We start from the raw sequence: 13320 nt of genomic DNA on the forward strand, positions 1-13320 counted from the left end.
GTAGTGGATTCTCCAGTTAAAGTCATGCTACCTACCGTATTACGATGAAGAAAAGCTATTTCAATATCTTTAGTTAATGAGTTGAATATTCTCGTTTCTACTTCAATTGATGGTGTTATTACGGGTATGTAAAGTTGGAGATTCGTTATTTCTAATTTTGCATCTGAAGAATTCTCTCCAAAGAATATCTTCATTTGCATCATTTGGAACATTTCTTACCGGTTCTTTTAAACACTTCCATCACCAACATCGGGTATCCATCCGAAAACAGAATCGTTGTTTTTGGGATATAGAACTGTTTTCAACATTGTGTCAAATTCTCCGGGGTGTATAATGGTTTCTATGGGATTTGAACCAGCTTCCAAAACCATTTCAGTAAATAAAGATGGGAAGAAATTGTTTTCTAACGTTGTGTTGGTTTGTGGTACACGATTCTCACTGGGAGTTCTGTCTTTGATTTTGAAATCGCATCTGAAATAGGCATCAGACAGAAGCAACCAATTCGATAATGAATTAATCTCGAAAGTGATTACCCCCATCATTCCATCATTTAGTTGGGACCTAGAGCCTACGGTTGGTGATATGATAATGTAATCCTCTTTTTTCTTATTAAACGAATAATGAATTAGATCATATAATTGAAAGATCGGATCTAATCTGTAATTTTTCTGCCATTTTTAAAGATAGGTTTTACCCTATTATTTGAAACCATTTACCCCATGGAAATCCAGGAAGAATAACAAAAACCAAAGTAAGTTTTAATAAATACACGGAAATTTAAAACATAAACAATTATATTGATATACACTTCTACTAGGATTGGTAAGGTTCACCTCACGACCGCTCCTTCAGAATCGGTAGATATACTTTAGGGTCTTGACCTCTCCTAGAGAATCGGTAGACATAGTTCAAGGTCATTACCGCTCCTAGAGAATCGGTAGATATAGTTCAAGGTCATAACCGCTCCTAGAGAATCAGTAGATATACTTCAGAGTTATCTCCCCTCGTACAAAAAAAGGTAGTAGACATAGTTCAAGGTGATGACCGCTCCTAGAGAATCGGTAGATATACGTCACATGAATTATATCCTTTTCCAAAACGCTTGTTCTATTTTCGAAATCTGTATCAACAATTTTGAAACCTCGGATATTTGTCACAGAGTTTGGCAAGTTTATGTAATTTTCTACTCCAACTTACTGATATTGTTAACTCATTTTTCACAATTGATTCGAAATTCCCGTGAGTTAAGATATATAATTTCTGTAACCATAATCCAAAAGTAACATATTCTTTAATGGAGCGGGAGGTGGCTTGTTTTATAAATCGATCGCAGTTGATCACAATATTTTTGACAGTTTCATCCCCAGTTTTTGTAAGGTCATATGGTTCTATTGTTATGGAAATTTCTATATCATATAGATGGGCTTTAAGTTCTTTTAACAACCCTCATTGTGAGTAAGATTTTCACTAAATGTTAGATTTTTAGGCTTTTTAATAAGTTCTTCAAATTTTTCTCCAGAAAATTCTTGGCCTCTTGGTATCCATCAGTTAACAATATATCCTTCAATTGCCTGTAATGGTTTAAATGTTCTACGTGTTAAGCAATGTTGGCATCTATTTAACTTGTGTCTGGAATAAAAACAAAAAAAAGAGATATTTTGAAAACAACAAATAATCTTAATTCCACCCCGTCGTCTTATGATTAAATTAAACTAAGAACATACCTTGATTTTGCATGATTAAATTCATAATCTTTCAGCGTAACAAAATTGAGACAGTGTTAATAGTTGAGAGTTTAGTCTGTCTATGCTTACGTTGCACGCATGGTATGTTATATGTTAATATAACCGTCTGTTATTCATAGTGTGACATATATCCAGTCAACAATAGTCTGACTGACAGTTACTAGGCGTTAAAGGTATTTATTAAATCAATAATACTCTAAAAAACTAACTGTGTATAAACTAGTTGTTATTTTACTCTGAAGTAAATAAAAAAACAGTGTTACCTCCCATTAATCAGTTGAGATTTTTATCCAATAATTTTAAAACCATTACCTTTTTTATTTTCTAATCTTTTATTTCGCATTTCTCTTATATGTTGTAATTCTTTCAACTCGTTTGATCTTTTCACTGTTTCGCTTTTATATTTACTCCTGCTTTTGCAACAGACCCATCAGCTTGGGCCTCTGAGGAAATAAGGGATTTGTTTGGGATGAGAGATGATAGAGCTGAGAAGAAACCGTCTCCTTCGAATTTTTTTTGTTCGTGTTTTAAAAATTCTGTTTCTTAAACTCATTCTGTTTTTAAATGAGTTGATTTAATGACGAAATCTATTGAGCAAAGAAGTATATGTATTCAGGCACCAACCCTCGGTTTTTGCTTGAAAAATTATAGTTTTTCAAGCAAAAACCGAGGGTTGAGTAGTACATGAGTATATGGATTGGGCCCACCCCTTGTTTTTACTTGAAACCTACAGTTTTTTTTTAAGTATTAACATGACTGAAAGGAGTGTGGATGCTTAAAAAAAACTGTAGTTTTCAAGTAAAAACAAGGGGTGCGCCCAATCCATATACTCATGTACTACTAGTTCACAGTAATTGGGGTGGGGCAGATTTTTGGGTGGAATTGGCACAGACTCAATCACACGGTGCATTCAGACCTGTGAATATCGCTAAAATTCCAATATAATGGGGGTTTTTTTTTATGCTCAACTGTGTTACAGGCCAGTCAATGACGAAGCCTCTACATTCCAATTTTTGATAAATGGCCGATTTTTTTTCCGGTGGTCTACTTAGGAAATATGAATAAAATTTTTGGTGCCAGCAAAGTCCTGAGATGCCAATCTGATATATTTAAGTGTACAATGGGGAGAAATTATAATTTCTAAAATATGGCCAGTGACGGATATCCAAAATGGCGGACTGGCTAGTCAAAGACGAAGCCCCTACATGGCCAATTTTTGCACAGTCCACGGTAAAGGGGTGGGGCAGATTTTTGGGTGGAATTGGCACAAACTCAATCACATGGTGTCTTCAGATCTGTAAATATCGCTAAAATTCCAACATAGTGGTATTTTCATGCCTACCTGTGTTACTGGCCAGTCAATGGCAAAGCCTCTACATGGCCAATTTTTGAAAAACGGCCACTTTTTTCTTATGGTTTCCTTTGGAATTATGGATGAATTATGGTGCCAGTGAGGTTCTGAGATGCCAATCTAATATATTTCAGTGTACAATGGGGAGAAATGCTGTTTCTATGTATTTTTTTTAATAGAACAACTAGTACCTACGGATGCTCAATTACGACATGTCTTTTATCTTTTGAATTTTGAATTTGAATTTAATATGCCTATGACCACTTTGTGCTTGCTGAGAATGCTCAAATCATTTTTCTCCTATGTCTTCGTACCGTCAGTTCGACTAATAAGGCATTAAATTGTTCTCTTATGAGGAGATTACTAGTTCATAGTAATTATCCCGAGGCTTGTGGCCATTTATCTAATGAAAGATTTGATTTGCCCTAAAAAATACCCCAACTGCCCATTTGTCTATCCCAGTTCCCTTGCTGGTTAATTTGAACCATTCGCGTTTTGAAACATATTAATAATATATATAAGTCTAAACACTCAGGGGTGGGGTTTTATTGACAACCCCTAGGTTTTCAATTAAATCTAATTTGGCCATATACCTTTTATTGGGAGTGTCTTGCTGGCCCAACGTCTGCTCTCAATATACACACAGTCTCAAAAAAATTATCATTTAATGGATTGGATTGTACGCCAGCAAATACAGCCAATCAGTGACCTCGATTCCATGCGTAATTATTTTTTACAGTCTTACTGTATAGGGCTAAGATTGGAAGCATTAGCTATGTAATTTCTCCATTCACAAACTTCCGTAAAACAAGAAAGTGGGTCATTGCAGTCAAGGTATACGATGAATACATAATACCTTGACCATTAGGAGTAGGTAATTTGTTAGTTTCCTCGACAATACAATAAGTTTTCTTCAGTTAATTCCATCTCCTTTACTTCATTTCGGGAGCCCCGGTGGCTCAGTGAGTTAGGCACCTGCTCGCTAACCTGAAGGTCCAGGATTCAATCCCGGCATAGGTCGATAAAAATACCTTCGGATTTTTCAACCCGGTTTCCCCCTGCCACTGATGTAGGTAAGATGGGCTGACATGGAAAAAGCTCCTAGTCATTCGAATGGGACAATAAATGGAGGCCCGTGTGCTACAGGTTGTGCACGATAAAGATCCCTCGACAGTTGGAAATCGAAAAAGAGCAGGCTAATGCCGCTGTCCTGGCAAAATTTCCCTCATTGTACCCTGCATGGCGTTGCCGGTCTTCATTAGCCCAAATGGTGCAGAAAAGTAGGACGTAAAATTCTATCATTTTTACTTCATTTCGTTTAGTGAGAAGCGATCTGGAACGAGGATTAAAACAGTCTAGTGATTCTTATTTCAATAATTCCAAATTAACAAATGATAGAATAATCAAGTAACTTTCACAAACTTCATTTTGAGTTGAAGTGCGATGTCTGATAGTCGTAGAGTTTTGTTTCATATTTTGATATTTTCGATATCAATATCATGCAGGTGTACATATGAAAGTTATTGGAGGCCATTTGACTACACTGGACCTGTTACATTAAATTATTATAGATTAATACCAACTTCTGGTTTAGGCCGATGTGCAAGAACTTGTTCATCTCTCTACAACTCGGATCTGATTTATTATCAAGGAGAGGATTGTTATTGTTTAGCACCAGTTTATGAAGAATCCAGTCTGGTTTCTGGAACGGTTACGACCAATAGAGAATTTTGGACGATTCGTCAAGGTATGTTGTATTATTTCATGTGGATTTTCATGGTCCGTTTTGATTCTAATGTTGATTGACAAAATTATCCACAAGATTATTCTTCAAACTATTAACCGTATTATCTTGAATCTTAGTTCCAAAACTTGAATTCGATCATCAGTATGATAAGTAGGCCTGATATGGTGATTGTCACCTTCGAGCGAGTGAATGCTCAATCTCCTGGACACTGCGACCGGCTCACTATGACTGGGACTGGATTTGTCAATTAGACACATCTTGGGAGTCGCATTGGCTAAGTTGCAAAATCGTATTTTCTAAGTTGTGACCACGAGATACTAAGTCGTAACCACGAGATGCCGTGTCATGCTATGTCGTGATAACGATTTTCTAAGTCTTGGCCACGAGATGCTAAGTCGTAACCAGTAGATGCTAAGTAGTTGTCACGAGATACAAAGTCGTAACCACGAGTTGCTAAGTCCTAACCACGAGATGCCGTGTGATGCTATGTCATGATAACGATTTTCTAAGTCGTGGTCACGAGATGCTAAGTCGTAACCAGTAGGTGCTAAGTAGTTGTCACGAGATACAAAGTCGTAACCACGGGTTGCTAAGTTGTAACCACGAGATGCCATGTGATGCTATGTCGTGATAACGATTTTCTAAGTCGTGGTCACGAGATGCTAAGTCGTAACCAGTAGATGCTAAGTAGTTGTCACGCATAGAGTTATATAGAGAAACTAGAGTCTACACTGATCACGTGACCGCGGGCCGACAAGTAGCCTTGTCAGCCATCGCGAGTCCGGGGACTTGACGTTAAAGCTTGACCTACTTATTGTTTATGTACACAATATGCCTGAAAGTTGCTGTTGTTACGGGTGTTCTAACACGAGAAAGAAAAGGAATGGCTTAGCATTCCATAGGCAAGTCTATTATCGTGATTTAATCCCTCTTTCAAACAAATTCGGCCTAGCCTATTCTATGACGAAGCCAATGAAGGCTCTACGGGCTAGAATTAGAAACTAGACGTCTAGGCTCTAGGTCTATAGACTCTATAGAATTGGCCCACTGCTACTGCCTATAACTATAATGTTTAGGCTATGTAGCCATCAGTTTATATATGATTGATTATATCTAAAAAGTCTGAAAGTCTCTTTTATATTATAGGCCTCAACTCCCTGACAACTAATACCTACGGCTTACTAGACCTAGGCCTAACCCTTCACACAAACCTGTAACTCTCGAATCAATTCCTCTTCGCCACCTAGCCTAGACAAGCAATCAAATAAATAAACAGATAAATAGATAAATGAATCTGCCTTTCATGTTTCTACTTTAACATAAGTCTTAATAGGCCAAGGCTAGGCCTATGTACGTAGGCTACTGGAAGGCTATTAAGATCGATACTTAATAATGAGATATGTTTCAATCCAGATTTCCACTTAAAGACCAAGAATTATCTGCTAACTGGGTTGCTAATATCCGGATAGAAAATTTTGTTCCACGTAAACATCGTAGTTTGTAGTGAACATTTCCACAATAAAGATTATGTTAGAGGTGGGTATAGGCAAAATAAGCTTTACCCACCGGGCACTTTAAGACTATTAACTCTTCATAACCTAAAAATTAATATAATGAAATAGACGAATAGATAGAAAAAAGCTTTATTCTCCGAAATAATGAAATGAAACTTTTTTTTATATTTTTCATCTAAGGGAAATAGACATGAAATAAGTTTGTCTTTCGAAGATCGTCCATTGTAAATGTAAATCCATTGGTACATCCGGGTATTCACTCCGGAAACTCCCCGGAATCATGATGGCTGACGTCGCTTCATGACGGCACGAATCTTTAACGTTGAGCCAATGGGAGTCACGTGATAAGTGTGGACTCTAGTTTCTATATATAACTCTATATTGACACGAGATACAAAGTCGTAACCACGAGTTGCTAAGTCGTAACCACGAGTTGCTAAGTCGTAACCACGAGATGCCGTGTGATGCTATGTCGTGATCACGATTTTCTAAGTCGTGGCCACGAGATGTTCGTTTGCGGCCACGAGATGCTAAGTAGTTGTCACGAGATACAAAGCCGTAGCCACGACATGATAAGTCGTAATCACGAGATGCGACGAGATGTAGTGGTCAAAAGTTATATTTTATTCTTCTCGTGTTCCCTCCATGCTTCCATAGCGATAATAAATGATAAATGATACAAGATTATGATATATGATAAATGACACATGATATAATTATGTTAACTATTCTATCTTTTCAGATGTCAGCTATTGTACCGAGAGGGGATACACGATATTTTCAGACCACAGATATTGTTTGAAATATTTTTCACGAAAATCAACTTGGTATCACGCTGAATCAACTTGTCGACAAGATGGTGGTCATTTAGTTTCACTTTATACTCAACAAGATTTAACTAATTTGAGATCACTGTATACAAGTAAGTAAATCAGATGTAGAAAAGAAACTGTGGTAAAAAAAAGACAAATATTTGATTTACAATGTTCCCGTCTACTAGCTGGTCGTTGTCTATACCAAATCAAAGCATTAATCTTTCCTTGAGTATCTGTACCCACAAGATTGAAATAATTAATTTCCATGTTTTGTTGAGCAGCAATCGTAGTAGAGATTCGTCATTTTTGCAGAATTGTCATTAAACCACGATACAAAATAATTATTGCAATTCTGTGAAATAATTCTGTGAACATGTCCGGATCGGATAATTCCCAACTAAAAACCATACAGGATGCAACAATTTGGTAATAGTTAAAATATAATCCCCGTCTCTCCTGCTGTCCAATGATAGACTAGTTTATATTTATATTGATATTGTAAAGTGAACTTCAGTTTATGTCAGTAATTGTAGTAATCATTTATAACTTTATCAAAAACAAAAACTGAAAATGTGACAAAAAAAACACTGAAAATACAATGTTGACTCCTGGAACATAATAAGATGATATTGAACTTTAAAAAAATGATATTCTTCTGTTTTCTTCAGATGACACAATAGTATTTATTGGAGGCCACAGAACATTGGATGGTACTAAATTGGATTGGATAATTGGTGGAACAATACATGAATCTTTTTGGAATTTTGGTGAACCAAACAATCACAAGCGTGAAGAATGGTGTGTATTCGTGCGAGAAAATGGAACATTAAATGATATCTCATGCCTACTACATTATCACTTTGTTTGTCAAATATTATAATTGATCCGATAATCACTTTAAATATCGGTTAGAAGTAGTAAAAAAAACCTAAAATACATAGTGTTGGTACTCAGAGTTTCACATTATGTTATCTTCAGAGACAACTGACCTATTTTCAGCCTGCGTCCCTACTAAAGTTATTGAAGTAGAACTTTTTATCATGTCTACACTTCGACATATTCTAATCACTATAAATGATGGTAATGTCAGTGACATGCCGGATGTGTTAATATACCAGTTAACTAGAAATTAGATTTGTACATCTTATGGTAATAGTATAATACATAGCTCATACTTTTAAAAGTTTTACTAGATATGATTTCATGTTTATACATTATATATATTTAAAACCTCCAGTTCATATTAATTAAAGGATTTTAAATATAAGTTCCTTAAATTTAATATTTAAAGTGAACAAAATAGAGAATTGTTAATCAATGGTAAGCCGACATCTGAAATCTTGCAAAATTGGGTTGTAATATTATTTGTGTGTATATATTTTTCAGCTCCGTTTTATCGGCCTTTTTTTCAGTTCCGTATATCTCCGCTACACGGTATTTTTTGAGGAATTCTGCTATATTCCCACAGTTTTTTGTTATTCTGAACACTTTTTGAATATTCTATTCAAGGCCCAAATCAACTTCAAAAAGTGATAAACCATGACCTTTAAGAAATGCATCTAGAAATATAGCTTACTCAGTCTTTAACCTCCGTCACTTGTTATAATGAGATCGTATCGCTCTTTCCCGATAAATAAGTGGGTAAACTTTAAGGGACAAGTAGGGCATTTTTTGGGCCAATCATACTTTAGTCTCAGAAACTGGAATTTATTAGCTAAGTTAAACAGTAATAGTGTTCACAGCTCACCGTCGAAATTGAGCCTTCAAAATCTTTGTGTATCCATGTATATGGTTTGAATGTTAAAATAACGACTCGTCAATTTAAGATACTCTGTGATATAAAGAAAAGATATATATTGAAATAGTGAGTAAAATTCCTAGTTTGAGATATTTTTAAAGGAATTATGTGGTTTTCGTACATTCCAGTACTCATGAAGACTATTTATATATATTCAAGACCCACCAAAAAGCCACAACTGTCCCTTTAAATAACGATACTCGTTTTACCTTCTGCCGATGATCACTTTTTGTACAATTTTTTTCATTATTCAAACAGAAGTCGAAAAGCTTTAAAAAATTTTTTTTAAAACATTCCTTTTCTTCCTTCCTTTATTCATTCATTTACCACTTTGTCTGCCTTGTTGGGAAAAACTGTCAAGTTAAATAAACTGTCCGCCAGAAAAGACCAGATTTAGATTTGGGCGATTGCATTTAGTGTATCAAACGTCTGCTTGTACTGCACGAATCCGGTCCAGTTGACACGAGATACAGAACAAAACATTCTCCAAACACAATGTTTGACTTCCATTATTTCAGCCTAAATCAATTATTCAGAGACTTTATTACCAAACAAGGCCCGAAAAAGAACCATGATTACCACAGGCATCTGTTTCTATCAATAGTCGTCTCTCTCTATAATAGTATATATATTGATAGAAACAGATGCCCGTGATAATTATCCTTTTTGATATTTTGATCATTACCAATTCAAAGAGAAACTGATACTTCGATATATACATGGAACAGTGCAATCGGCACTTCAAAAATATGTCGGATTGTACAGGTTTTTCAATATGCTTAAAATTACAAATTCCACAGACGTCAGAATGAAATTAGATTGATGCAAATCAATGCTGACAATGCCCCCAGTACACTTTAAATGTGAAGAAAATCTCTTTGCATTTTATTTAATGTTAAGAACCGTAACCAATCGAGAATAAACATATAGGATAATAAATGACTTTAAGTATTTTCCTTTCACTGAGAGGTGATCTGGAACAAAATTCTGAAATAGTTTTTTTATCTCTGATTTCAATTCTGAGATTAATTTGGTCTATTGATTGTTATCTTAATTATTTCATTACAAAATCAAAGAAAGTTAAAGAGACAGTATGCAATGCAAAATTTGCATAATCAAAAACGTTGTAAATTATACCTGAAATATTTCTAACGCATGCTATTTATATTTATGTTTCTACTTGATCAAACTGAATTTGTTTTAAAAGGGTTAATTAAAAACGGAGAGTACTTATTGTTAATTAAGCAGTTTGACCTAGTTTTGGTATTTGGCTCTATAATGGCTCGATATTATTAGTTGAAACCTTTAGAATATGTAGGAGACATGTTTCTCTACAATTAGACATTTATTTTACTCAAACCCATAAAGTAGTTTTTAACAGATTCCAAAAAGGCATAACGAATCCCCTGTAAATAGTATTGGCGGTAAAAAATTAAGGACTGGCTTTTTTTTTTAATTCAAACTTTCAGGTACGTTAAGGGACATACTTCTTTAGATTTTGATGCATAGTTGTTACAAATCGCGTTATATATGAGGATAAACTTTTTAGAAATATAAGTAATTATTGTTGTATATTTTTGCAATTTATCGTTATTTTATTTTTTTTTTTTTTTGTTAATCAGGTATTTATCTCCACCCTTGTATTTACATTAAAATTTAATTTCCAAATTTTGCATCTTAGTTTCTGCAGTCTTCTTACCAGTTTTACTGCCATGGACTATAATACTAACTGGTTTTACCCTCCACGTCATCCAAACTATCACCCTAAAAGCAACACTCTCGCTTTTATGATCGTCAACCCAACTATCGACAATTTCGCCAGACCACCTCAATCGTGCTGACATCGTGCTTCAGAAATTTCAAATAAGGCAAGCAACAGTCAGCCCACACGTGGGTTTCTTTTCAAAATTCAAGGTCAAGACCGGTTTGTAAAACCAGCTCTTCGGAAATCTACAGTATTTTCGGCAATATCAATAAAAATTTGGCAAAAGACGTGGCATTTACACACTAATTATGCTTGCAGAAAAAATTAACTTGATTAAAGATGGGTTCCCTTTTTTTCATTTATGAAAATGAAACTGCTAATACTTACATGAACGGAAAGTACAAGTGTTCTCACGACTTGTGAAAATACCAGTTTGTCGCACATGTCCATAAATAATTCATAATTAGCTAAATTTGAACAGAATTACCACCAATGAGTGACCGATCAAGAAAGGTCAAAAGTCTTTTTTTGTTTATTCAGACTGTACATAGGCCAACATGGACGTTTATGATTGGTTAAAACTTGTAATTACATGTATATGCAATGAGAACATAATATGATTAAGAATACATGATAAGAAACACAAGTTAATCGAATAATTTGCTGAATTTGACACTAAAAAATAAGAAAACCCATCTTTAATATGTTGGCGAAACTCAAAATGCGTTGCGAACCCGTTTCCGACCACTCCATTGATGACCTGATTATGCCGAATGTGTAGCAGCTATTCTCAATATCAGACCGGAGATTATAGCGCGAAAATTATTGGATGGACCAACTCGGCACAGTATATCCTAACAGACTGAATATCCAGCATGATAATCAAATTATCCCATTCGTAGTAACAAATAATCACACTGCAACAAATGCACCCGTAATTGTTAAAAACCAATATAGGACCTTCAAGAAAAGTATCCCCACGTGAACACCAAGCAACTCGTGACCAACTATAAGCGAAACAAAAGATTAAGTAATCATTTAGTTCCTGACAGACTTGGTCCCCTTCAAGAAAATATTTGGGTATTAGTGACTCTCGAAAGCACCGGCATCAGAATTTTTCCTACCTTGAGAACATTTAGGAGAAGAGATCACATTAAATAATGGAACACAATCTTATGGCATAGGTCTACTACACACAAACGGAGTTTAGGGGCCTACCATAAAATTGTGTTCCGTTTTACAAGGACGGTATATAAATTTAGCTTCCTAAAAGGGAATTAAATAAACTAAATACTTTCTCCCGGTGTTCAAATCGGTAGGCCTACTGATATACTTTGAATAAATCATTCAAGATGTGTCTTCTTATTGTTCTTGTTCGTATCATGCTTATTGTAGGGTTAATTGATGTTTCTAATGAATAATTCAAGTATCCTTGATTTTGATCGGGGATGTAGAAAAGCATGGGGAATCAGAAGGAATGAAAGAGCTAAAAATAGATACTTTGTGTATTCAATGACCAAAATAGACTGTGATAATCTTGCCACATTTTCGTAATAGCCTAATATTTATTATCCAAACTGAAATTAAAAGACATAATTATAAGTTAGAAATAAAGTAATTAAAAACACTCTGTATTTAGGAAAAAAACAACGTCTTTTCCCCTATTTTTATAGGCCCACATTATAATAATTATAAGGTCGTCGCCCCTGTTCGTCGGTCCATTCGACCATAATTGGCTTGTGAACGCAATAGAGACAACAGTTTTTATCTGATTTTAATAAAATTTGATGTGATGATTTATATTAATGAGATCTTGGACAAGTTCGAGTTTTACAATCTTTCGATGAACTGTTTATGAGTTATTGCCCTTGACTTAAGACGAAACAGGTCAAAATTTGTTTGTGAACACAATAGAGACTACAGTTTTCAGCCAATTTAAATGAAATTTGGTGTAATGATGAGATCTTAGACAAGTTCGAATTTGACGACTTTTCGATTAACGGAATTTGAGTTATTGCCCTTGACTTGGTAAATACGCATTAACGCTTGTTAACGGAATAGAGGTGTAAGTTTATATCAGAATCTTGTGTGTTTAATGTGTTTCATTAAATCAACAATATCTTGCACAAATTAAATTTTTGGTAAAATGTGACCACCCTTGATATAATGAAAATGTATCAGGAAAGTGGGCGTATCTTGCTAGGCAACCACTTGTTGAATATAACCATTTGGTAGTCTTGACATCATTTGGCTGAAAAAATAGAGTTACCTCCCTAATAGAAAGTCTTTATTAAGGGACCGATTGATCGTTGGAATCCCTTCGTAATTAGCTAATTAGGTTATTACTGAGATGTTTCTTACTTTTCCCAATCATTTGAACACCTCTTTTTTCTATATTCAAATATATATAAAAATAATAATAAGGGAAGGCATCTTCAATACTTTAAAAGTTTCCAAATTCTTCATTACAACTGTGAAATGAATTTTCAACTATCTACCATGTAAATGGCACATACTGCCTAAATATGAGGATATGACAGATAAAGTTCCTCATGGCGAGTTCAACCTGCTTATTTGTAGGTTTGCCATGTATTTTCCTGTCAAAATTATGACAAGACACTTCGAAAAAAAAACCAAATAAATTT

General features: G+C 34.8%; 1 protein-coding gene across 1 annotated transcript; it reads left to right on the plus strand.

Moving 5' to 3' along the window:
- Positions 1 to 2915: 2915 nt before the first annotated feature.
- On the plus strand, positions 2916 to 8052 carry LOTGIDRAFT_153579 (hypothetical protein; the record flags this gene model as incomplete). The annotated part of the gene is made up of 4 exons (XM_009059608.1): positions 2916 to 2983; positions 4602 to 4843; positions 7100 to 7279; positions 7841 to 8052. 4 exons carry the CDS (start codon positions 2916 to 2918, stop codon positions 8050 to 8052), a joined length of 702 nt encoding a protein of 233 aa, XP_009057856.1.
- Positions 8053 to 13320: the final 5268 nt, after the last annotated feature.

The sequence above is a fragment of the Lottia gigantea genome, assembly GCF_000327385.1.
Source record: "Lottia gigantea unplaced genomic scaffold LOTGIsca_4, whole genome shotgun sequence".
NCBI classification, from domain to species: domain Eukaryota; kingdom Metazoa; phylum Mollusca; class Gastropoda; family Lottiidae; genus Lottia; species Lottia gigantea.